General features: G+C 43.6%; 2 protein-coding genes across 2 annotated transcripts in view; one reads left to right on the top strand and one right to left on the bottom strand.

Annotated features, from left to right (window-relative positions):
* Window positions 1-721: 721 nt before the first annotated feature.
* RBMX2 (RNA binding motif protein X-linked 2) lies at window positions 722-8,118 on the top strand. The gene is made up of 6 exons (XM_037511940.1): window positions 722-796; window positions 988-1,103; window positions 2,428-2,479; window positions 4,028-4,157; window positions 5,918-6,095; window positions 6,598-8,118. The coding sequence occupies exons 1-6, from the start codon at window positions 792-794 to the stop codon at window positions 7,332-7,334; spliced, it is 1,218 nt and encodes a 405-aa protein (XP_037367837.1). The 5' UTR covers window positions 722-791; the 3' UTR covers window positions 7,335-8,118.
* A 4,530-nt stretch (window positions 8,119-12,648) lies between these two features.
* LOC119245898 (fibrous sheath-interacting protein 2-like) overlaps window positions 12,649-22,405 on the bottom strand; it is a 59,869-nt gene continuing 50,112 nt past the window's right edge. Inside the window, exons 18-23 of the mRNA XM_054695561.1 lie at window positions 20,001-20,480; window positions 18,940-19,040; window positions 17,384-17,430; window positions 16,644-16,687; window positions 14,516-14,582; window positions 12,649-12,853 (exon numbers count right to left, since the gene is read on the bottom strand). Coding sequence (XP_054551536.1) covers window positions 12,711-12,853; window positions 14,516-14,582; window positions 16,644-16,687; window positions 17,384-17,430; window positions 18,940-19,040; window positions 20,001-20,480 — 882 coding nt within the window. The 3' untranslated portion in view covers window positions 12,649-12,710. The remainder of the gene's footprint in view (window positions 12,854-14,515; window positions 14,583-16,643; window positions 16,688-17,383; window positions 17,431-18,939; window positions 19,041-20,000; window positions 20,481-22,405) is intronic.

The raw sequence follows: 22,405 nt of genomic DNA, 5'->3' as shown, positions 1-22,405 counted from the left end.
GCAGGGTCTGAATACCTTTCAAGCTAACGAAGTCCTTCGAATCTGTTTATTCCTCTACGAAATTGTATCTACTACATGGGTCATTGTGAAGCTGGATAGCCAATACACGCAAATTATTTAGCATATAATCTAGTACTGTTTAGTACATTATCTGCCCAACGGTTAGCTATTTATTTAACAATATTAGTTTCTGCCTCCCCCTTGAGAAGGAGAAGGGTGAGTGTAGTAGATGTCCCACAGATCTGGGTATTCAGTTCAGCCGAGAGTCAAACCAACCAGCAGACTATGCAATGGGATTTAAAGGATAACAAAGGATTTTCCCTTTCACGTATCTTCACTTTCCTTCTGTAACTCTCAATCAGACATGTTTCGAAGGCGGGGGGGGGGGGGGGGGGGAGAGTGGGGCTTCGCCCCGGGAGCGAAGGGTGCTTTTTTTAGTACTTCTTTCCCCTGACTTCATTCAGTAAACATATATAGCTGACCCAAGTAGTGCCAGACCTATTCCTGGAGCTGGGAATTCCGTATCAGACCAGGCTCATACCCTTGCTTCATTTCACAGAAGGAAAAACAGACCGGTTGCAGAAACCTCTGCACTCGAACGAGACCTACCTAGCGCGGAAAGCCGCTTGTGGCGCTAGTGCGCAGGCGCCAAGCTCCGACGCGCGGGATCGCTTCCGGCGCTGCGTGAACTCCGCTGACTGCCAAAGGCGCACGGCGCCGCAGCTGAGCGTGTGCGCGCGCAGCTTCACCCGGAAGTTGATTCCTCGGTGTTGAGCGCGAACTGGAGAAAAATGAAGTAAGGCCTCAGCTTCTCTGTGGAACCAAGGGCGGACCGCCGGGAGTGGCCCACCAGAGCTGGGGTGGTAGAGCGTCTGCGGGCCGAGGGCGGGAGCCGCGCGGAGACTAGGAAACCAGTACCGTAGCTTTGCGCTTCCCGACCTCTGGCCGATCGGCACTTACTTATACCCTTTTGCGCCCCCTGTGCAGCCCTTTAACTAAGGTGAAGTTGATCAACGAGCTGAATGAGCGAGAAGTACAGCTTGGGGTGGCGGAAAAGGTGTCCTGGCACTCTGAGTACAAGGACAGCGCTTGGATCTTCCTGGGTGAGGTCCACATAAATGTCTTCCTCAGGGCCCCTCAGCTCCCCTCAGCTCCTCCCCTGGCCTGCTTCCTGACATTTCAGCGTCCCTGCCCGTTCTCTCCCCCACTTTCTTCACGCCCTTTCAAATCCTTTTGCTGTCTTGCGAAAATCATTGTCCATATTCTGTTTCTCCATCATTTCTAGTTTGCTCTCCCTGTCAAATCAGCGTTCCTGATAGTTAATGTCTGCCATTAACGGTGCTAAGAATCTTGCCACTTGGTTTCTCAGAGACCGTCATCATGCCCTTTCCCTCCCTTTATCCATTATGAGACTGGGAAAGGGAGGTGCGGAGAAGTTACTGGATTTCCTTAAGGTCACAGAGCTAGTAAGTGAAAACAGCCAGAACTATGGAAATACAGGATTCATGGTCTCAGACACTAGTCTATATTACTACTGACTACCACACTCTTTTCCCTCCCCTCAGAATTCATTCTCCTCATCTCATTAGCTCCTGTCTTCTTTCTGGCCACTTTACTATCTCTGTAGTCACTTTGTGAAATATCCAGTCACGTGACTGTTTAAAGAGGCCATCATACCAGACACTGCAAAGCACTTTATATGCATAGTTTTATTTAATATTAATGACAGTCCTGTGAGGCAAATACTAATATCCCCATATTACAGATAAGGAAGGACATATGTGTGGGGAATTTATTTCTTATAAAATGCTTTACAGTTGTCTTTAGAATCCTTAGTCTCGGGCCTCCCCTGTGGCGCAGGGGTTGAGTGCTGGGCTGCGAGGCTGCCCGCAGCCTGTGCAGCGCCGGTTCACCTGCGAGGGTCCCACATGGCGCGCAGACCTCTCCTGCCAAGCCCGCTGCTCCCCTCAGCAGTGTACTTCGTCAGTCTGCCTGTTCTGTTCCCTGCTCTGGCTCTGGTGAATTCACTCACCCTCCCGTGCTTCTGACTGTACCCAGTGCTTGTATAAATAAATAAATCTTAAAAAAAAAAAAAAGACTCCTTGGTCTCTGTGAAGTAGGATTAATATTTGCATATTTAAACTGATTTTGTATCTCAGTTTTGATATGTGGGTAAAGAGCAGATGAATTCAAGATATATTTGTGGAAGTGCAGTTTTGTCCAGGAAACTGTTTTGCCCATAAGATTTTGGGTGTGAGAAGGATCAGTTTGGTTAGTGGTAACCACCACTTTCCAATCAAATTAATCATTTGTCTTTCTATACTACTGCTATACTTTATATGTCCTTCTATCATCACATGAGATTTCAAGTTCTATGAAGACCAGCCTTGGTAAATGTTAAGCTAAAATGTGATTTTTCTCTTCTAGGAGGACTTCCTTATGAACTGACTGAAGGGGACATTATCTGTGTATTCTCACAGTAAGTCCCCCATTTCATTTCCTGTCTTCTGAGCCTTCTAAATAGTTTGCCATTTTCAGAAATTATGTGGCATCACAAAAACCATTGATTTTAATTCTAGGCGGACAAGCATCCTTGTATGGGGAGGGTAAAAGCTCCTGCTTCAGTCTAGCTCCATTCCAGGACATAGCTCTAGAGCTCTCCCAATGTAGAAAATCCTAGAAGTTGGATGACTTAGGAGGTTGTCTTGGGAATTCTGGTCTGTTTTTATTGCTTTTCTACTGTGGCCTGTTGAGCCTGGACTTACACTGGAACTGATTAGAACTCTCAGGAGAGTACTGTGTTGCCTTTTCTCTTTGGACTCCTACGATCTAGGGTAACCCATGATCACAGAGCCCTTCTGAACACACACATGTATAGCATTGTAGGATTAGGAAAAAACACAGAAGAATTAAAAAACGATAAAGTTTAGATAGCAGTTTGTGCTCTTTGGAAGGCAGCCATGCTCACCACTATCCACCAGTGCTGCAAGACTTTCTTTGTTTCTGGATGAGTATAAGGTTAGTGAGCAGAGATAGTTTTTTCACCTAGAGGCGGAGACTCACAGATGAAGAGGAAGGATGGATAGGAAAATCTTATATTCTTCATTCTCCTATGAGATGATGGCAACAGTGCCAGGTGGGAGAGGGTCTTGGAAGCTCACGCCGGCAGGGGCAGCTGGTAGGAGAGGAGGGGCTATGCACAACCCTAGAACTGCAGAGTGGTTACTCCATGGGGCAAGAGGACCTCAGCAGCTCACAAAAGCAGAGGGCCACGGTTCCTGGGCTGCGTAGCCTTCATGGGCGGAGGTTGATTGCAGAGAAGTTGGACACAGGAACAGGCAGAGGGGTTCGGAGAGCAAATACAGGCAGCATATCCTGGAAGAGAATTGCCAGGCAGGGGATGGTTGGGCCATCCCATCGGCCATACTTGTAGTTCTTTTCTCATAATTGTACTGCCAGTACCTATACAATATCAGGTAGTGTTAATAGTTCCTGACCTTAGTTAAATCTTCTCCAGTATTTTTATTAAGATGCTAGATTCCAGGTGTATTTGTATGATCATGTTATAATGTAGCCATCAATTCCTTTTTTATTTTTATGACTTTTTATTTTATGAAATTTTAACTTTATCTGAGATAGAAGTTAATTTCTGATTTTATCTTTAACTCCCATCTGTTTTCCTTAGATTTGCTTCCCTTTATATTCATTATTTCTTTTTTAAATATAAAATTCTTTGAGGTTGCAGATTTTCCTGAGTATGTCTTTAACCACATCCCACTAAGTTTTGGTATATATTCTTCTCATTTTAGTTATGTTCTAAATAGTATGCCACTGTGTTTTTTTCCCCCTAATTTTGTTTTACTTTCTTGCTCTATCCCTGTCTGACTTTGTATTTTTAACTTTTCTATGTCATCCTTTGTTAGATTTGTCTCCTGTACAGACCTCATTATTTGAATTTATTTTACCATCCAGTCTGAAAGTTTTTGCATTCTAAATCAATACTGTCTTTCTTTTGTAAAATAAACAGATATGGGGAGGTTGTTAACATTAATCTGGTGCGGGATAAGAAGACTGGGAAATCCAAAGGATTCGGTTTCCTTTGCTATGAAGACCAGAGGAGCACAGTTCTGGCCGTTGATAATTTTAATGGGATCAAGGTGAGTTTCCTTCTTAAGCAGGATTTGGCTAGATGTTTCTGTGTGCAGGGGTTTTGTTTCATTTTCTCTCTGATCCCCAAGGCTCAAGGACAATTCTGGTCAGTTGGGTGTGGGGCATCAGTTGCAGCGGTGTGGGAACACATTGGCCAGGAAACTACCCCAGGAAATAATTTCATTGCCTTATGACCCTGCCAGCATTTGTTTCTTTTCTGCATCTGTTGTTTTTGTCCCCCATAGTCATCCCTCTGTTTCTCGCCTTTGTCTCATCGCCCTCCACTCTCCTCTCTGGTGTTTTGGAGAACAAAGAGACTTGCAAAAAACCTGCTCCTCCATGCAGGTCTATGTAGCGATTGGGGGCTCCATATGGTGTCATGACCTAGGACATAGCCATGTGTCTGTTATATGGCTCCACTGACCTATATAGTGGGCATGGAAATTCTCCATTTATATTCTGATAACAAAGGCTACAAAAGTCACTCATTCTGAAGTTTTCCCTCTGTTCCCTTTCCCCCCACCCTTTTATGTGAGACCCTGAACTCAGAGAAGGGGATGGGGCAAGTCAGGTTTATATTTGCTCCACATGGTCCCTGCACTCATTTAGGACAAGCACTGCAGTTGAACAAGCATTGTCACTGGTTGGGAGTGACTTGACTTAGAGAATTTGTCCCTGATACACCAGTATGGAACAGCTGGAATCTATAGGTCAGGGTGGAGCAAGTTGCTAGCTGGGTGTTTAAGGTAGTCAATAGTCAAAGGGAGTCACTGCAAAAGGAAGGTCTTCAGAAATGTTTTGAAATGGAGAGTAGAATGGATGACAGAGTCTTTAAGTGAGTGATAACAGTTTTAGTTGTTGTGTACCCAGAGATTTGTGATTCACAGCAGAAGTGTCAGTGTGAGCCATTGGCAGTGTGCTGGGGTAGAGCTAGGTGGGCAGGCTTCAGAAAAGGAGCTTTTCTAAATTCTTTCCCCACTCCCAACTATTGGTCTGTTTTGGCTTCACCCTAATTGCTGTGTCAAGAAAGCAGCTGTGGCATTGTGCTCAATTTCAGGAATTGCTTCTAGATGCCAGGCTTTCCCATGGGTTGTTTCACTATAGATTAACATTACAGATTGAAGGTAATTCATTGTACATGTAAATTCTTTTTTTTTAAGATTTATTTATTCATGTAAGAACTGGAGTACAGGCCAGAGGTGTGGAAGGTGAGAGGATTCACCAGAGACAGAGTGGGAGCAGAACAAGCAGACTAAGTGAAATACACTGTTGAGGGGAGCAGTGGGCGAGACAGGAGAGGTCTGCGGTGCCATGTGGGTTTCTCCCTGGCCAGAGATTGAACGCTTTAGTGGCTGCAGACAGGTTCATAGGTTGTGTCTTAACCCTTTGTGCCACCAGGGGGGCCCTGTGCATGTAAACTCTTGTTATTTTCCCTGCTGTTTTTGCTTTGGGGCTGTACTTGCCAGCTTTTTTCACTCTGTGAAAAAGGACTTAGCATATGAAGATATTTGTATGGAACACCAGGTCAGCTGCTGCCCCTGGGGCTCTGGCTGCCCCAGGTCCACCTGGCTGTCCTGAGGGCCCAGCACATTCATCTGTAGGTATATGTGCTATGACACAGCAGTTGGGCAGGCCTGCTTTAGAGCTTCTCCCAGAAATAGAATTAGGAAGATCATGGGTGTGGTTCAAAAATGGGGCTTTCTGCAGCTGGGTCCAAATAGTTTGACAGGTGGGCTGTCTTTGCTGAAGCATTGCCTTTCTGTCTTAGATCAAAGGCAGAACTATCCGAGTGGATCATGTGTCTAACTATCGGCCTCCTAAGGACTCAGAAGAAATGGATGAGGTGACCAGACAACTCCAGGCGAAGGGCTGTGGGGTTCCCATCCCCTCAGAAAGTTCATCTGAGAACTCTGAAGATGACAAACCCATAAAAAAACACAAAAAAGGTAGTGTTAAGACCCAAGGCAAGATTCTGGGTAGTCTTTGTTGCTCTTCCTGACATTATTAGGAGTTAGTGATCAGTTTTTCAATGGAGAAGAGAAGTGTGGGGATGATACTGTAATTGGGGGAGGGGAGGTATCAGCCGAAGGCTAAGTGTTGTGGGCTGAGTTGTGTCCCCCAAATAGTTATGTTGAAGTCCTACCCCCAATATCTCAGAAAGTGACTATTTGGAGACAGGGTCTTTAAAGAGGTGATTAAGGGCGGGAATTGCCTTACGTAGATTAAGGGTGGGAATTGATGTATCTAGGGAGGCAAACGTTGACTTCTCGGAGGCGCAGGAAGACTGCACGCTGCCACCAAGGATGCTGGTCTTGTGTGTGTCCTCTGCCTCCTAAGGTATGAACGCTTTTGAAGTGTGAGGCTAGTGTTGCATGTGTTTAGAGAAGAAAGAAACTTGTGGGTGCAGCTATTTCCCTTTTCTTATTGCCCCCTCCCCTTTCTCTCCAGACAAAAAGGAAAGAAAGAAAAAGAAGAAAGACAAAGAGAAGCCTGCCCGTGAGGCCCAGGAAGAGCAGCCAGCCTCCTCCCTGCCCAGCAGCAAGAGGAAAGCCGAAAAGGATGAGTCTGGCTCTAAAAAGAACGGGAGTAAGAGCTCAGAGAAGGGGCAGAGGTCAGAGTCCAGGGAGGAGCAGAAGCAGTACCCCAGCTCCCCTGAAGTCAGGGCGAGTCGCAGTGGGGCAGAGGACCGAGACAGGCCGCTGAAGAAGGAGAAGCCCAAGCAGGAACACAAGTCCTCAAGTAGGAGGGAGGACAGAGAGGAGAAGAACAGGGATAGGCACAGAGGTAGAAGCTTAGACACACATTCCGGGCGGCACGACGGGCGGCAGGATGGGCGTTCTGAGGGCCGGAGCCATAGAAGTAGGAGTAGGAGCCCCGATAAGTCCCACAGGTATAAGGGGGCCCGGCGCTCCCGGGAGCGGGAGCCCTCTCACCCCAGCGACCGTGACCACCGCGACCGCGACCACCGCGATTGTGACCGTGACCACCGGAACCGCGACCGCGACCACCACCACCGTGACCGCGACCGTGGCCGTGACCACCACGACCATGACCGTGACCGCCACGACCGTGACCGCCACGACCGTGACCACCGCGACCGCGACGACCGCGACCTCCACGACCGTGACCACCACGACCGTGACCACCACAACCGTGACCGTGACCGAGATCGCAGGCATCACTGAAGTTGCAGCCTGTTCTGCTGCCTGTAGAACTGGAAGTGAACTGTTTCTAAATTGCAAACAAGTTTAGTTCTGTTTTTATTTTTTTATATGTACAGCCTTTGAGGTTGAATTCTTTTAATTCCGAGAGATCGGAGTTGTTGAGATAGCTGCGGTTTCAACAGCCAGAGGTCCTGTAATTTTTTTAGTATAATCCAAGGTCCCTGGGAATACAGTTGGTGCCATCAGAGTATGTGTCCTAAATCTGGGTTCATAAGAGGACCTTTGAGCCTATAGACCCCAACTTACGATAAAATGGGCAGGAAAGGGGAAAATCCTAGGCAATTCTCGAATTCTAGTCTTTGTGCTAGATGCTTAGAATTCTTGAGTTGACCTTTCCTGTTTGAAGGTAGAACTGAGAAGCAGGACAATGTGACTTCATGGATTCACACTGCTTGATGTGAATGTGATAATGATTCTTAACATTAGTCCACACCCTTGCTCCAACGCTCACCTTTTGATGAAATTTTAAACATCTTTGTTTTCTGTTGTATTGGTTGGTACATGTCCCTGTATTTTCCCCTTGCGATTTATTTATTTATTTATTTGTATGAAGGTGAAATTCACCTAACATAAACCATTTAAAGGGGACGTTCACGGTGTTGAAAACCACCACCTCCCAGTCCTAAGACCTTGTAATAGCCCCACATGACACCCTTTCCTTCTCTGGGCGACAACCAATCTGCTTCCCTTTTCTATGGATTTGACTGTTCTGGACATTTTATATAAGTTAAGTAAATCATATGATTTATAGCCTTTTGTGTCTGGTTTGTTTCACTTAGCAGCCTGTTTTTGAGGTTCATCATGTTGCAGGGGATCAGTATTTCATTTTTTATGACTATAAAATATCCCATTGTATGTTTACGTAATTCCTCAGTAGGTGGACATTTGGGTTGATTCTACCTTTTGACTAAGCAGCTCCCTCTCATGTTCCAGACATACCAGCCTACTTCTGGGCTTCGTCTGCTTTTCAAGTAGCTGCTCTTGCTGAGATGGGAACATTTTGTCAGCTCCATTGCATATCCATCTGGTCTGCTTGGCAGTTCTTGCTCATTTTGAGTCCTGTCTTTATTTTATCAACCAGTCCCTTCTGCATTTAGTAGGAACTAGCTCACAAGACCTCACTATTCCCGCTGAATTATTAAACGTGTGTTTCTGACTGCAAAACTGAGGACCCGAGCTTTAATAGCGCACTGAGTTAGCTTGCCCAATGTGTTAGTTTGGGTCCTGGTTACATGCACAGAGAATTTTTTTTATTTTTTGAGGGGAAATGCCTAGGAAGGGAAACAGGAAGGGAGATGGAGGAATACGTGGAAGCTCTCAGACTATGATGTAGGTCTGATCTTTAGAAAGGAGGCATTTCTACTTTGCTCAGTGTTGGCCATCATGTTCTCTTAACCTCAAAGAGCCACCTCAGTATCTCACTTGCTGTGACCAAAGGGTTAAATCCTATATCTTGAGAAAATGCTCCCATATAGGATTTCTTCTCTTCCAGCCTATTCCACACCAAGTGGATGACCAAGTACACTGTTTGGGGTTCCACCCATTGGAAAGATTTTCCTTCACCCATGAACATGGGTGTAATGCAGATTCCACCCATCTTCACTTAGCACCCACATATGGAACTGACTCATTTGTAAACCAAGGTTAAGCTGCTTCTTCAACTGGTCACATGGGAACCTCCATATGACCACAGGTGCAAAGATAGGATAGAAGCCATAACTCTATCCTTTAGAATTTTTGTAATTGACATACAGCATTATGTTAGTTTCATTCAAATAATGAATTGACATTTGTATGTTAAGAGCAAAATGATTATGACAGTAAGTCTATTCCCCTTCTATTACCAGCTCTTTGGTGAATGCTTCTTTTTAGGCTCAGCACTTCCCCAGCAAGGTCATGCTGGGATGTCACTCTAGTTATTAGCTTAGTAGCAGGAGAGGGGCTGGACCAGCTCCTTAGAGGGGTCACTGATTGTTTTGTGGGGGCAGAAGCCTCTCCAGGATCTAGCACAAACATGCTGGCTCTTACTTAGGGAAGAGTGGCCCCTTCTGCAAACTGATGGCTGGGTAGGGGTGTCTGACCAGATGTTTTCATCCCATGTTTCAGGGCCCTGGGATTTTACAGCCGCGTGAAGTCATGTGACTGACTTCATCAAAGCTGACCTGTCATTTATTAAATATTGAGCAATTAATCTCCCTGGACTTCTGCAATTCTAGTTTATCTTTTCGTTGCTCAGCTGTGCTTGTTTCTCCATTGCAGGAAATGAGGGCCTGTTTGTAAGCTCCTCAGAAGCCCTCACGCTCTCAATCTTTCCCCACTTATGAACTGTCACCCATTTGTCATCCTGCTGTAGGGCATTAGCTCGATGGCATCCAGCCATCTCCACTGTCTTTGTAGCTCGTATTCCTCCCATATTTTTCAAAAGTCTGAATCACCCCACCTGCAAGGCTGTTCCTCCCAATTTTCCCAGGTCATTACAAGAAAAATCTTTAGCAGCTGCACTGCCATCCCATGCCCGAGACTATCTGTGCCCCCTGTGTCCATTTTGCTCACCAGGCAATGGACTGAAGCAGAACCAGAACCCTATCTTATTTTTTTTTTAAGATTTATTTATCCATGCACACAAGAACTGGGGTACAGGCCAGAAGTGCGGGGGATGAGAGGATCCACCAGAGACAGTGGGGAACAGAACAGGCAGAGTGACTGAAGTACACTGCTGAGGGGAGCAGCAGGCGAGGCAGGAGAGGTCTGCTGCACATGTGGGTAGTTTCCTGGCCAGCCGGGGATTGAACCCGTGCTGCAGAGGCTGCGGATAGCTCCACAGTGCTGTACCCAACCCCTTGCGCCACCAGGGAGGCCTTGTCTCAGTATTTCTCCCACACGCAGTCTTTGGCCAGGAGCCACCCTTGGGAAGTCTGGTTTCAGCGGAACTGTGGTGATGGCGAATTTCAGCTGCTGCAGCGTTGGATTTCAGAACTCAGCAGCTGTGGTTGCCTGTCACTTAAGCGCCTTGCTGTCGGAGAGCTTAGCGGTCACATGCACCCTGCATGAGGCCCAGCCTGAGACAATCAGCCAGACATCAGTTTTAGTTGCTCTTTGGGAACAATGCATGTTTATATGTCCTTTTCCTAGGCTCACCTCAAGGAAAACAGCAGGAATTCATTGGTGGACAACTTCCCAGTGACCTCACAGCTAAACAGCCACATTGAGTGAAATGCTCATTGAGAACACTTTTTAGTTTTTGGTCTATCAGTCAGTCTCTTTCTTTCATGTGGCCTGATTCACACGCTTGTCTCCTTGTCTCTTTCTGATTCCTTGACCTCACCAGGGCATGTACCTTACAGTATCTGTCCTCGCAGCTTATGGATTCATTGCATCATAAGCTGGAGATAACCCTTATCTGGTTCAGGACATCCCTTCTGTACATGTTTTGAAATTCTTTGACTAGATTAACCCGCTCATCCTCTAAATGGTGTTCTAATGGGCCGTAAAGTGCACCAAGCTGTGCTGTTAGGACCAAAGAAGAAAGTCAAATGTTTCCTGTTTTTATCTGAAAATGTAAACTTAGAAGACATAATTTTGGGTGTGATTATTTGCACTAGAAGGCTTTAACCTAGTGTTCTTCCTTCCTGACTAGTGCGAGTGTTACTGGAAATCCTGTGGAAAAACAGATGATAAGAGCCAGTCATACTGATCACTTGGGAGTAATCAACACTTACATTCCAGATAAGCATTTAGTATTCTATAAATTAAGCATGACGATAGTATGACATCAAAGATACGTCAGTCCCTAGATGAATCATCAACAATACTGAAATTATATGCCAGGTCCTATAAAGGGGCGGAACCATGACACATATTGATTAAGACACTAGAAAGTATAACTCGTCACACAGATGTGTAGATGTTGTCACTGTATATCTAATCTACACGTTCTATAGTGAACGTCAGTCAACAATTTGATCACTTTTCACTCTACAGTAAACATGAGTCAAAACTGGGCATATCTTTTGCCAGTTTAGAAGTTAGAAGAGAACTTTGGGGAAGATTGAGATAACCTAGCTTCTTTAAGAAAGCCATTAAAAAGAAGTCTGAACTAATGCTTTCCTTTTTCTCATGCCTCATAAGGAATGGAAGCATTTGATATTCCATTGCCCTTACTTTAGGGTCAGAACTGGCTTCAGAAGTGATGCCAGTAATGATTATGATTATATTTCTACAAAGGGCCTCCCTGGTGGCGCAAGGGGTTAAGACACATCCTATGAAGCTATCCGCAGCCACTTCAGCACGAGTTCAATCCCCGGCCAGGAAGCTACCCACATGGCGCAGCAGACCTCTCCTGACTCGCCCGCTGCTCCCCTCAGCAGTGTATTTCAGTGGATCTACCTGTTCTGCTCCCCGCTCTGTCTCTGGTGAATGCTCTCACCCCCCACCCACACCTCTGGCCTATACACCAGTTCTTGTATGCATAAATAAATAAATCTTTAAAAAAATATTTCTACAAGAGAAATGATTTTATTGGCAAGCAACAAAAAAGCCTCCACGATCATTAATTTAAGTCCCCAAGTTCTTTGGTTCCCTAGTCAGCCCCAAGGGAGACACATGACTGTTTCACTGTGTGCGTCTTATTTTGTGTGGTGACTTAACTTATTTCGTATGTGCCTTTCTGGTTCTGTTGTCACTGTCCTTGTCATTTTCAGTGGCTCTTACAGCATTTTCCCCTAATCATATGCTTCCAATCCCCCACTTGGATTGTTTCACTTTTCTATCATAATAGTGTAACTCTTTTCTGACATTCCGGACAACACTGCATTTTGTTTTCTTTCTTTTTTTTTTCTTCACTTAAAGGTATTTTGTGTAACCTTCCGGTTATTTTCATTTGCATTCTGGGGTTTAATTTTTTTCACCTGCAAAATGAGAACGGTAGCAACTACCTCACAGGGTGTTGAGCATTAAATGAACTCAGAGCATTGAATGAACTTGTGATTGGTGAAAGTGATTTTTAAGCTGCTAAACACAATCAAAGAGGTGTTTGGAGGACTCCCTTCTTTGAACCCATAGACCCCTGCTGCCACATTGTCTTTTGCTGTCCCACTTTTGCTTGTCTCCCAGCAAGGCTGCAGGGCTCTCCAGAGCAGAGCTAGAGTCCCACGCCAGCTGGCAGATGCCTGTCAAAAGCATTTATCAAACCCTTCTTTCCTCCAGTGGCCCTTGTGTTTTCTTTGCTCCTATTTCTAATACTTATACAATCAGTGTGCAGGACACAATGTCGTGCTTCAAAAGTTTTTATTTTTTTGAGGAAGGTCAGCATGCTTATTGATTTCAAGTGTAGAAGCTTTAGCGCTTGTCCTTGTCAGGAGCTGAGGGAGAGGAAGATTTGGGAACATTGGCATTAGACCTCGAAAACACTTTGGACAGCACTGATGGGACCTTCCTCAGCATGTTAAGCCCTTGTTTGGAGGTACTGGGCTTTTTGGAGTCTGTGAACAAACCGAAAGAGAAACATGGTCATTGGGTTTTCCACCTGAGGCTGTCGGGCTAGGGGATTGAAAATTTAGGATTCAGAAAAGCATTTACATAGTAACCTTTGATTTTAAATATGCTTTCCCAAAGTATTTGCTCCTTTTGACACCCTGGGAAGAGAGCAGGAGATATTCAGTGAGGCCAGACACCTTGTCCAAGGTTCCGTGGGTAGAAAGCAGTTAAGCTGCAGTAGTGCCCCGGCTTTCTGGTATGCCTGCCTCATCCTAAGAGATGTCTGTCAAAAGAGCCACATGAACTAATTCCATAAGAGGGAACCTTCCATTCTTGACCGTGCGAGTGTCCATTGCCTAATGTCTGGGTGAAAGCAGTCGTGCATTAAAAAGGCTATCCGTTCTCACTCGCTTTCAGTCAGTTTTCAGTTGACTGACCCCAAGTCACCTGTTTGTCCTGTGAGCTATAAAGCACTTGTGTGGCCAATAAGAATCTCCATTTGGACCCATTTTTCTGCACCACTTGTTTTGTGCAAAGAGCTCTTAAAGCAGATCATCGCTTATGCTAACATAACGATTGCTGTATCTGTGAGGACAGAGTGGGCATTTATCTGTGTTGCTGATGCCTCATGACAAGAGGTGATGAACACAGGCAACAGAGCACACACCTTCCTGCTTCAAACAAAAGACAAAGTACTTCTCTACCTATTGCAGTTACCTCAGTTTTACCTTTTCAGCAATATTACTTTGGGAACCTCAAGAATCAATGATTAAAACTAAGGTGGCAGACAGCAACTTTAACCCCAAATAAAGAGGAAAATGTTTAGCTTTTCAAATTAATGATGCAGTACTAGCACATGTTGGTAGTTTAAATAAGAACAATGAAGACATAAAAAGAAAAAGCCAAACTCTGCAGAGGTGAAGAAAAAAGCTTGAATAGAAAAGGAATCTCTACTGTGAAAAAGCAAGAGAAAGACTTTTAGCTGCAGGATTGATGCATGTGCTGTGAGGCCATGTTTTGGAAATCTCTCTGGGGGGAGGATGGAGCTTGTTATTTTGCAATTTGAGGATCTTGTTTTAAAATGCAGGCGCTTGGAATTCATTTCCCTGAGATACTGACTTAGGCAAGGCTGGGAAGGGGCCAGGATTCTGCACTGTCAATAGCACCCACGAAGCTCATCCCTAGGGGCACAGGGAACCAACCCTTTGGCTGACAATTCACTCCTTTCAAAGGGAAAGTGCTGCCGCCTGCTGACTGTGCAACCAGTGGTAGGTCTTTTACCTCCATCTTTGCTTTTGCACAGGACTTTAAGACCCACAGGGGAGCATAGCAGTGGCTGTGTCGTCAGTGCAATGGAGCGACTGCAGGGTGGGTCCCCGGGTGGATGGGAGACAAGGCCAGGGCAGAACGCCACAGTCACTACTGAATACATGCCACTCCCAGTACCTCTCACCCCCTGCCCCTCGCTGTGAGGCTCAGCTCAGACCTGCATAACAACTATAAATTATGATCTACAGGCAGTATAATTTTTTCAACCCTATGTTGGTGGGGGATCGAGGTGCTGCAAGCCATGAGCCACTCATTGCAGGGGGGGGGGATAATTAAAACTTGTATAATTAAAATGATGTCACCGAGAACTTTAGTAGAAAATGATAAATATGTTATACCTGAAGTGCCTTCTTTTGAAGACGACAGCTTGTCCAGACAACTTTCACGTTGATAGAGGGTGACAAACTGCCAAGACAAAGGAGAAATCGCAGCTTATCCTCTGCCCTTTGTTGGGCAGTGAATACTAGAAATACCTAGAAACCCACAGGGACAGAGCACAAGCATCATGTCATCGTACACGATAATCTCGATGTTCTATGGAGCCAAAGAATTATTGTCCAGGGCTTTGGCTATTTCTTATATTGCTGGCCAATTATGAACCCAGGGCTGGTCCCAGCCTGGACGTCAGATATCCTGTAGGATAATTTCAGGGACTCAGGTATGCCAGGTCACAAAAACATTAGCCTTGCTTCTGCCTCCTTGTGGAGCTTGGAAGCAATAAAACACTGTAGATCCTTCTCTGGGAGATGATGATAGGGCGAGAATGGAGACATGGGATATCTATTTCACTTGCAAGGAATGAGATGTCCAACCTCCTTTTAAGGAATTCTTAACATGAGATCTGCAGCAGGAAAGTGGCAGCGTGGGGCTGCAGGAGCATGGAGGGGCAGGGCCGGGCTGGGGCCTTGAGCCGGCTTCACTTTGAGGACGGTTACCATCTCCTGGATGGCAGGAGCAGCAGGATTCCCAAAGGGCACCTAACAGGTGGAGAAGGTGGTGGCTGCATGTAGCCACTTGGTGGTGGTGGTTAAAAGGGAAGTGATGAGTCAGTGAAGTGAGGCCTAGATGCACGAGAGCTGACAGCAGGGTATTTCGTACTGTTGGTATGGGGAACAGAGTATTATGGTGGAAGTTTGACTCTCATTCTTACAAGAGAATGTGAAGCAGTATATAGATTAAAATTTTAAAAACTGGGATACTTTCAGGGATAAACTGGGACAAGGCCAATCTAAAGTACTGGTTCTTAGCCCTGGCTGTACAACTGAACCATCTAGACAAATTTTGAAAATAAGGATGTTGAGCCCACCCCAATTTAGCAGGAACCCCTGAGGTGTGGGGTCAAGTACAAGTAGCTTTCTAAGTTCTCGGGTGTCTGTAATGTGCAACCTGTGTGAGAGTCCTGATCCTAAGAAAGTAGGAGGGGCAGGTGCCACAAATGCCTGCTGCTCAATGCTGACTGGCCACGCAAGTCCCCGGGCAAGTTTATAGCCCTCCCAAGGCCTAGATGTACCCAGACCAAGTGGTCAGAATCTCCAGGGTGGGACCCGCCATCAGTTATTTTTATTGCCAGATGATTGCGATGCGCAGCCAGGGTTGAACTTGCCTGCTGCTCCCCTCAGCAGTGTGTTTCAGTCAGTCTGCCTGTTCTGGTCCCCACTCTGTCTCTGGTGAATCCTCTCACCCCTCCTCATCTGTGGCCTGTACCCCAGTTCTTATATGCATAAATAAATCTTAAAAAAATTGGCTCTGATGGCAAGAGCTGTTCTTTCAACAGAAGTTTGTTGGGCAATTGCTGTATTTCAGTTCTGTGTTAGGTGCTGGGTAAACATCTAAGGCGGTGAACAAAATAAAGTGACTATATATATAGTGTATGAGATGGGGAGGGCAGGAATGTTAGTCCTTTTCTTCTACTGCTTTAGCTCTAGTGCCCGGTATATAGCAGGTGCTTGATAAGTCACTGCTGCATGAATGAATGAATGAATGAATGAATGGTGACTTGAGTGCTATGAAGAAAAATAAAGAGGGACAGGGGAGTGTGTGTCTACTTTACATGGGTGTGGTAAGGGAAGGCCTCACCAAGGAGGTGAATTTCTGCAAAGACAAGAAGGGGATAAGGAAGCAAGATACAAAGTTACCTAGGGCTAGCACATTCCTGCATCTCCCTCTGGTCTGGCTTTTCTCTAGAGGCTGCCAGAGCAAAACTGTCCTAAGGGGCTAAGTGGCACCGTGGCTTATGCCACGCACAGACACAGGACAATGGCTGGACCCAAAAGTGAGAGTTTTGATAGAGGGATTTTCAGGTACACTGCAGTAGCTGAGATAGATTTGGGTGTGAAAAAGTGTGGACAAGACAGTGTTTCCTAAGGCCCCTCAAAGCACACTGACAGGCAGCCCCTTAGTTACCTTGACCACAGTGTCATTTTTACCATGGCTCCACTGGCTCCCTACGAAGTGAAAAAGACTCACCTTAACACTATTGTCCCTGTCCAGACGCGAGTAGTAAAGACTATCTGTGAGAAAAACAAAATATTAGAAAATGAATGTATAAATTTCAGCACAGAAATAATCTCAGTAACTTTATCAAAGAATCACAGAAATTGGGTAATCAGAAAAAGCTGAAAAGGGTGAGACTGCTAGAATGCCAGGCACAGCCCTTGGCTCCTCGCTGAGACACTGGGACGGATGTGGTGTGCACTGGCAGAAGCAGCACTGGGGAGGACCTCAGGAGGGGCAACTCGGTAACTAGCTATGGCCTTGCACAACCTCTCTTACTCAAAGGGCCCTTGTGCTAATATGGAAAATAAGAGATTAGGCTGGGGGTGATTTCTAAGGACCCCACAATTCTCTGGTAATAGACAATATTTAAAAAATGTCAAATCCTGGTAGCTTGGGTTCCAGTCTACATAGAGATGTGATAAACTCTTATTTCTGGATATTTCCCAGAGGAGCATGGTAATTTTAAAATTCATAGTATCATATTTCATACTTCACACCAAAATTAATAAAATCTTACTAGTGATTCAGGAAAAGTAAACTAGTTGGCTTATGTTCACTGCTTAATAGAGCCAGTACTTCCCTCAAAACACATCAATTTATTAGAAAACTCAGTAGTAACTTCAGGTTTGACAACAGGAAGATTCATCAATACAATCGATAAACAAATTGTCCTTTTAAGTACTAATTTAAACAAAAAAAATCCACCTAACCTTCTGTTACTTTGGCGCTTGGATCTTGGGAACGATATTCATCCTCACTAAAAAAGGATAAGAGACATTTCATTTTCTATGTATGTAGAAAGATAAGAACCTGTCAAAGCCATTATGCACATAGGAGCAAACCCGAAGTGGTTTGAGTTCTCTAAACAAATGAAAATGTTTGCTGCATTGATTTATTTCATTTTGGATGCACCCCTCCCTTCTCCAACGATACAATAATTGAGAGTTGCCTGCACTATCAATTATGTATGTTAGAACAATCATGACAGGAGGTAGGATCAATGGTGGGTGAGGAGAAGATACTGTGAATTTGCATCAGCTCAAAGAGAAACCTTAATTTCATCGTGGCAGGCAGAAAAGAACGTAGTTGCAACCAGGGAGATTTTTCTCCTTACACTCTTTTTCCCATGATACAAAGTGCTGCTCCTCCCAGTTTGTGAATATTGTTGTAAACGTAACAATTGTACATATGGTTTGGCTCTTCTAGAAAAAAGTACACATCAGATTCCAAGCCTACAGTCCACTCTGTTCCTCCCTGTCCCCTGTAGATACTGCAGAGTTTGGTTTTTCTTGTTTTCATGATATGCATATATAATCAACTTTAATGATTTGTTATTCATTTATAAATTTATACAGTCATACTCCAGGCATGTGCCCATGCTTCCCTCCCCGCCAACACAGCTCCAGCGCCCACACCCTGCAGTGTGCCTCCTCCACCCTCCTCCCCTCTGGAAACCACTACAATTTTCAGAGTCTAAGAGTTATTTTTGTTGCGTTTTGCCAGTTTGCTTTCTTTGGTTATTTATATTCCACAAATGAATGAAGGCATTCTTAATAGTCTTTCACTTTCCGACTTATTTCACTTAGTATAATTACCTCAAGATCCATTCATATTGTCCTAAAAGGCACAATTTCACATTTTTTAATAGCTCAGTATTGTGCCATTGAGTACATTTAACACAATTTCCTTATCCAGTTGAATGTCACTTATTTTGGCTTTTCTCTTACAGACACCCCCAACTTAGATGATTTTATCTAAATCTTATCCATCCTTTAACGCCCAACTTAAACGCCACTGCTTTTGAGAATTCTTCCCTGAATGCTCCAGCTTACCTCACTCCCTCCATGCTTGGGATTCCTCTGATAGTCAGTTGTACACTTTTGAGCATTTAGGTGCTTAAGGGAACTAAGTAGAAACCCCTTTAGGTCAGCCATTAGTGCAGGGCCTATTGTTACCCAAGATTTTTCTCTCAACTTCAAGGGTCTAATACATTAGTCAAAGACTTAATCTAACTATAATAAATAGACCACAGGTCCCAAGGGAAGGGAAGTAGAGGCCAGGTAGATAGGAGTGGGTGAGAAGCAGGGGATGAGCGGTCCAGGAAGTAACTATAGAGGGGAACAAGAGGAGTGAAGGAAGGGAGGTTGAGGGGCTAAATGCTGGCTTCCTCCCAGGTTTATCTGAGGAACCCATCCTTCTTATCAATATAGTTTCATTCCAGATTTTTATTTTCTTAATCAACTCGTATTGTTTCAACTGAATGTACCTAGTAAACGAAGGCAGATCATCTTCATCGTATGAGGATGCACTCATAAGTCTATGTATGAAGTAATCTGTCGGTTCAGTACTAGATTTCATTTCTTCTACCTGGAAAAGTACAAGTCAGGAATTACACAAAGAATTTGCAATAAATCAAGTAAAATATATTACATTTGCTTAGTTATCTATGTAGCCAGCATTTAAACCAGGCACGTTATATTTGGTCATGAAATCTCACATGGCTTCCCAGGAAATAAATCAGCGTTTGTGTAAAGGATATTGACCTTGGGAGCTCCTGAACTGGCCAGAGCTGTAAGTCTGTATTTTTGTTTTTCCTCTAGTTCACTGCAGCTTCTGGGCCAATTTGGGAACTATTATAAATGGACAATCCAGAGAACTGTCTTGCCAGGAAAGCCCAATTCATATGTATTCTCCAAACACATGGTATGGTACAATTTTGGAGGGAGGGTCAACCCAAGAAGTCAGTGAAGCCATCACTAGGATATAGGACCAGGGATAGGAGCGTCGCGTGAGGGTGATAGTGAGATTTATGGGTGGACTGCAGTGGGAATATTCAGCATACTTTGATTAACTTGCATGTTTCAACAAGTTGGGCAAATAAATTTCAACAAAAAAAGGTTGATTAAGTAACTTGTTCAAAGGTCACATAGCTACAAAGTGGCAAAGCCAGAATCCAAGCCCAGGTAGGCTGAATTTGTATGATTTTTCCCCCCTATGACCTCTCTTATGGTCCTGCCCACTAGCATGGAGTTTCTGTGCAGAAAACTTCCAATGAGTATCTACTGGTCAGAGTACAGAGAACAATGACACCTATTATTTTAAATAATCAGCTTGCATGTCTCCTAACTAGTTTCCACGTTGTTAGGACTCTTTTTTTCCTTCCCTTTTTTCCAGTTGAGGGTGCTGTTTTCATTTGTTAATCATTTCCCTTTTGGGGTAAATATCATCAGAGTAGGGAGAGACTCCCAACATCCTTTATTTGGTCTAAGTGTGTGAAAATACCTTTTCTTTAGTAACCCAGCCCTGCAAGTCACATTTCTCACTTACACTTTCTGTGTTAATTCCCGAAAAGGAAGAAGGGTCTGTTTCAGTTGAGAATTTTGAGGGTTTAGAAATAAATTTTGTTTGTGTATCTGTAGATTCTGTCCATTGAGTTGGTGATGCTTCAATATTTTTTGTAGTTAAAACGGATTTGCGGTGACATCTTTTTCCAAATGACAAACTTTTTTCCAGACTGTTCTTGTTCATCAGTGGCTTGGCTGCTGTGCTGGTAATAGGCTTTATGTCTTCTTTTACTTGATCTTCGAGTGGACCTTCTGGAAATTCATCTTTGACAATCTCTTGTAACACAACTTCATCTTCATCAGAAGTGAAGCTCTCGTCTTCATTATTTTCTGAAATTTCTTGCTTAATATCATGAATCACTAATCTAATAATAAGATCCTTTTTGCTCTGGACATCTTTCAAAAGCTCCACTTTGGTGATGTCAGGCTTCATTAAATTCGGAAATGAATTCCTACTAGCAGCCTGGAATTGAAGAGACAATGTGAAAAAAAATTGCTTTAGTCACTTTTCCTGTGTTTCTATTGTAATAAAGCAATTTTCAACTTTAGTTTCAATTTAGTAAAAATTACTTATCTTCAAATGCCATTTACTTATACACAAGTAATATATTTAAAAGAATTAAGTGCGAATGATAAGCAATATTTGTTCATTTCTATAATTACTTTATATTCAAAATTTTCACTGCAGTCCAAAGAAAAGAACCTAGGGTTCTTTCTTTTGCTTCAAACTTTTTACTTTTCAAGAAATGCAAAGGGTACAGATACTTTAATTACATTCTATTCCATCACTTACCTTGAAAGTTTTGTAACAGATGTAAGCATGGGGATAACATGTTTTCTAAACTTCGTAGTAGGGAATTAATTATAGAACAATTTAACCACAGATACAGCATTCCAAGTACAGGCAATTTCATGAAAAAAGACAAGGTATTGGCTGACTTGGATTCTTATTTGGATTCTTACTTGGATTCTTAAAATGATGAATAATAGCTCAATTGTGAAGGACTCTGAATGGTCATTCCTCACCCCACTAAACACTAAACCTTTGGACATATTTTCCAAAGGGAGCTTCAAAGAGTAAATCATTTTTTCTCACCTCCCTGGTCAAATGTTATTTTCCATTTTGCAAAGTTAAACACAGATCAAGGAAAAGATAGGTCTAATTTCTGTAGCCTTGGATAATGCTGCAGACTTTACATTAATTTGAGTTATCAATCTTAAATCTCTGTGACACCGCAACACCAAATTTTCAGATAAATTCTGCCTTAAAGGAATATGCTTTGTGTAAAACAGAAAGAACTTCTATAAGAAATGGAAACAATCAATTTTGATTTTCTGTGGTGGAAGGAAATAGCTGTTCAATGATTCAAAAGTCATTATATGTGGCTTTGGTATGTGTCACTGTATAAATCTTTAATGGATATGTGTCTGGTATACTGCGGAGTTTTGGTACCTTAAAATGATAAATAAAGCCCTGTTTGTAGATCTCTAATTGAGGAACAGCCCAGGTGTTGTCTAGCACTGCTATCCAGATAACCACAAAGGATCTGTCTTAGATGAGCTATCTATGTTTACTTTTCTCAGAAGGCTTTTGCTCCCCTGAAAGTTTGTAGGTATAGTTTTGGATTAGTTATTCTCTTCCAACTTCCTCTGGGCTATAAAGAGATAAAGTGCTGATAAAAGATGCAAGAGAAGCAAGCAGGTAACCAAGAACTGAAGGATGTTTCTGCAGATGATTAAGGAGGAACGATTTGGGAATGATATTCTACACTGTAGGCACACAGATTGTGTCCAAGGAATTACTTAAATAAAAGTGAAGACTTCACTAAGTAAACAGTAATGTTATTTTGAGAATCCAGAAAGAAAAGGACATTTTAGAGCTGGAAGGGACATTCATCTTGTCCAAGAAAGTAAGGACCAAGGAGATTCCACCTGAGTCCATGATAATCTCAGTATTTGAGACCAAGAAAACAAAAACAAAAAACAAACCCATCAAAGTAGTCATCAGCTCTAAGACTTAGTTCAATGGATTGGGAAGTAAGGCTAAGGGAAACATGCATCAGGTAGTTGGTTCTATAGAACTTTGCTCAGCGTGTAGTCACAGGCTACACCCTTTAGTGAGAATGCAAACCACAAGTGCATGAGGCTCATTGATCCAAGGGGCTCTGGTATTACATGAGGACGTGGGGTGGGAGCAGTGTAACTCCACCTCTGACAAGACCATCCCTATGTCCTTGTGCCCTAAGATCAGTGAACAGAACTATTTCTTTCTAAGTAGTTGACTTGTATCAAGGAAAACTTTTTGGTGTTTCAATTTCTCATTATTTAAGTACCTCCAGAGCAGAGAAACTGGTTCATAAATTAGTAGCATAAAGCAACTGGGTCTAG

Source organism: Talpa occidentalis, unplaced genomic scaffold (genome assembly GCF_014898055.3).
Source record: "Talpa occidentalis isolate TD23 unplaced genomic scaffold, MPIMG_talOcc4v2.1 talOcc4.15, whole genome shotgun sequence".
NCBI lineage: Eukaryota > Metazoa > Chordata > Mammalia > Eulipotyphla > Talpidae > Talpa > Talpa occidentalis.
Note: the sequence above shows the minus strand (reverse complement) of the source record. Positions and strands in the feature narration are given on the sequence as shown.

Bases quoted from the DNA above. Each gene is read 5' to 3' on its own strand.
- RBMX2 (XM_037511940.1), top strand. The intron at 4,158-5,917 runs GTGAGTTTCCTT...TTTCTGTCTTAG, and splicing joins ATAATTTTAATGGGATCAAG to ATCAAAGGCAGAACTATCCG. The intron at 6,096-6,597 runs GTAGTGTTAAGA...CTTTCTCTCCAG, and splicing joins CATAAAAAAACACAAAAAAG to ACAAAAAGGAAAGAAAGAAA.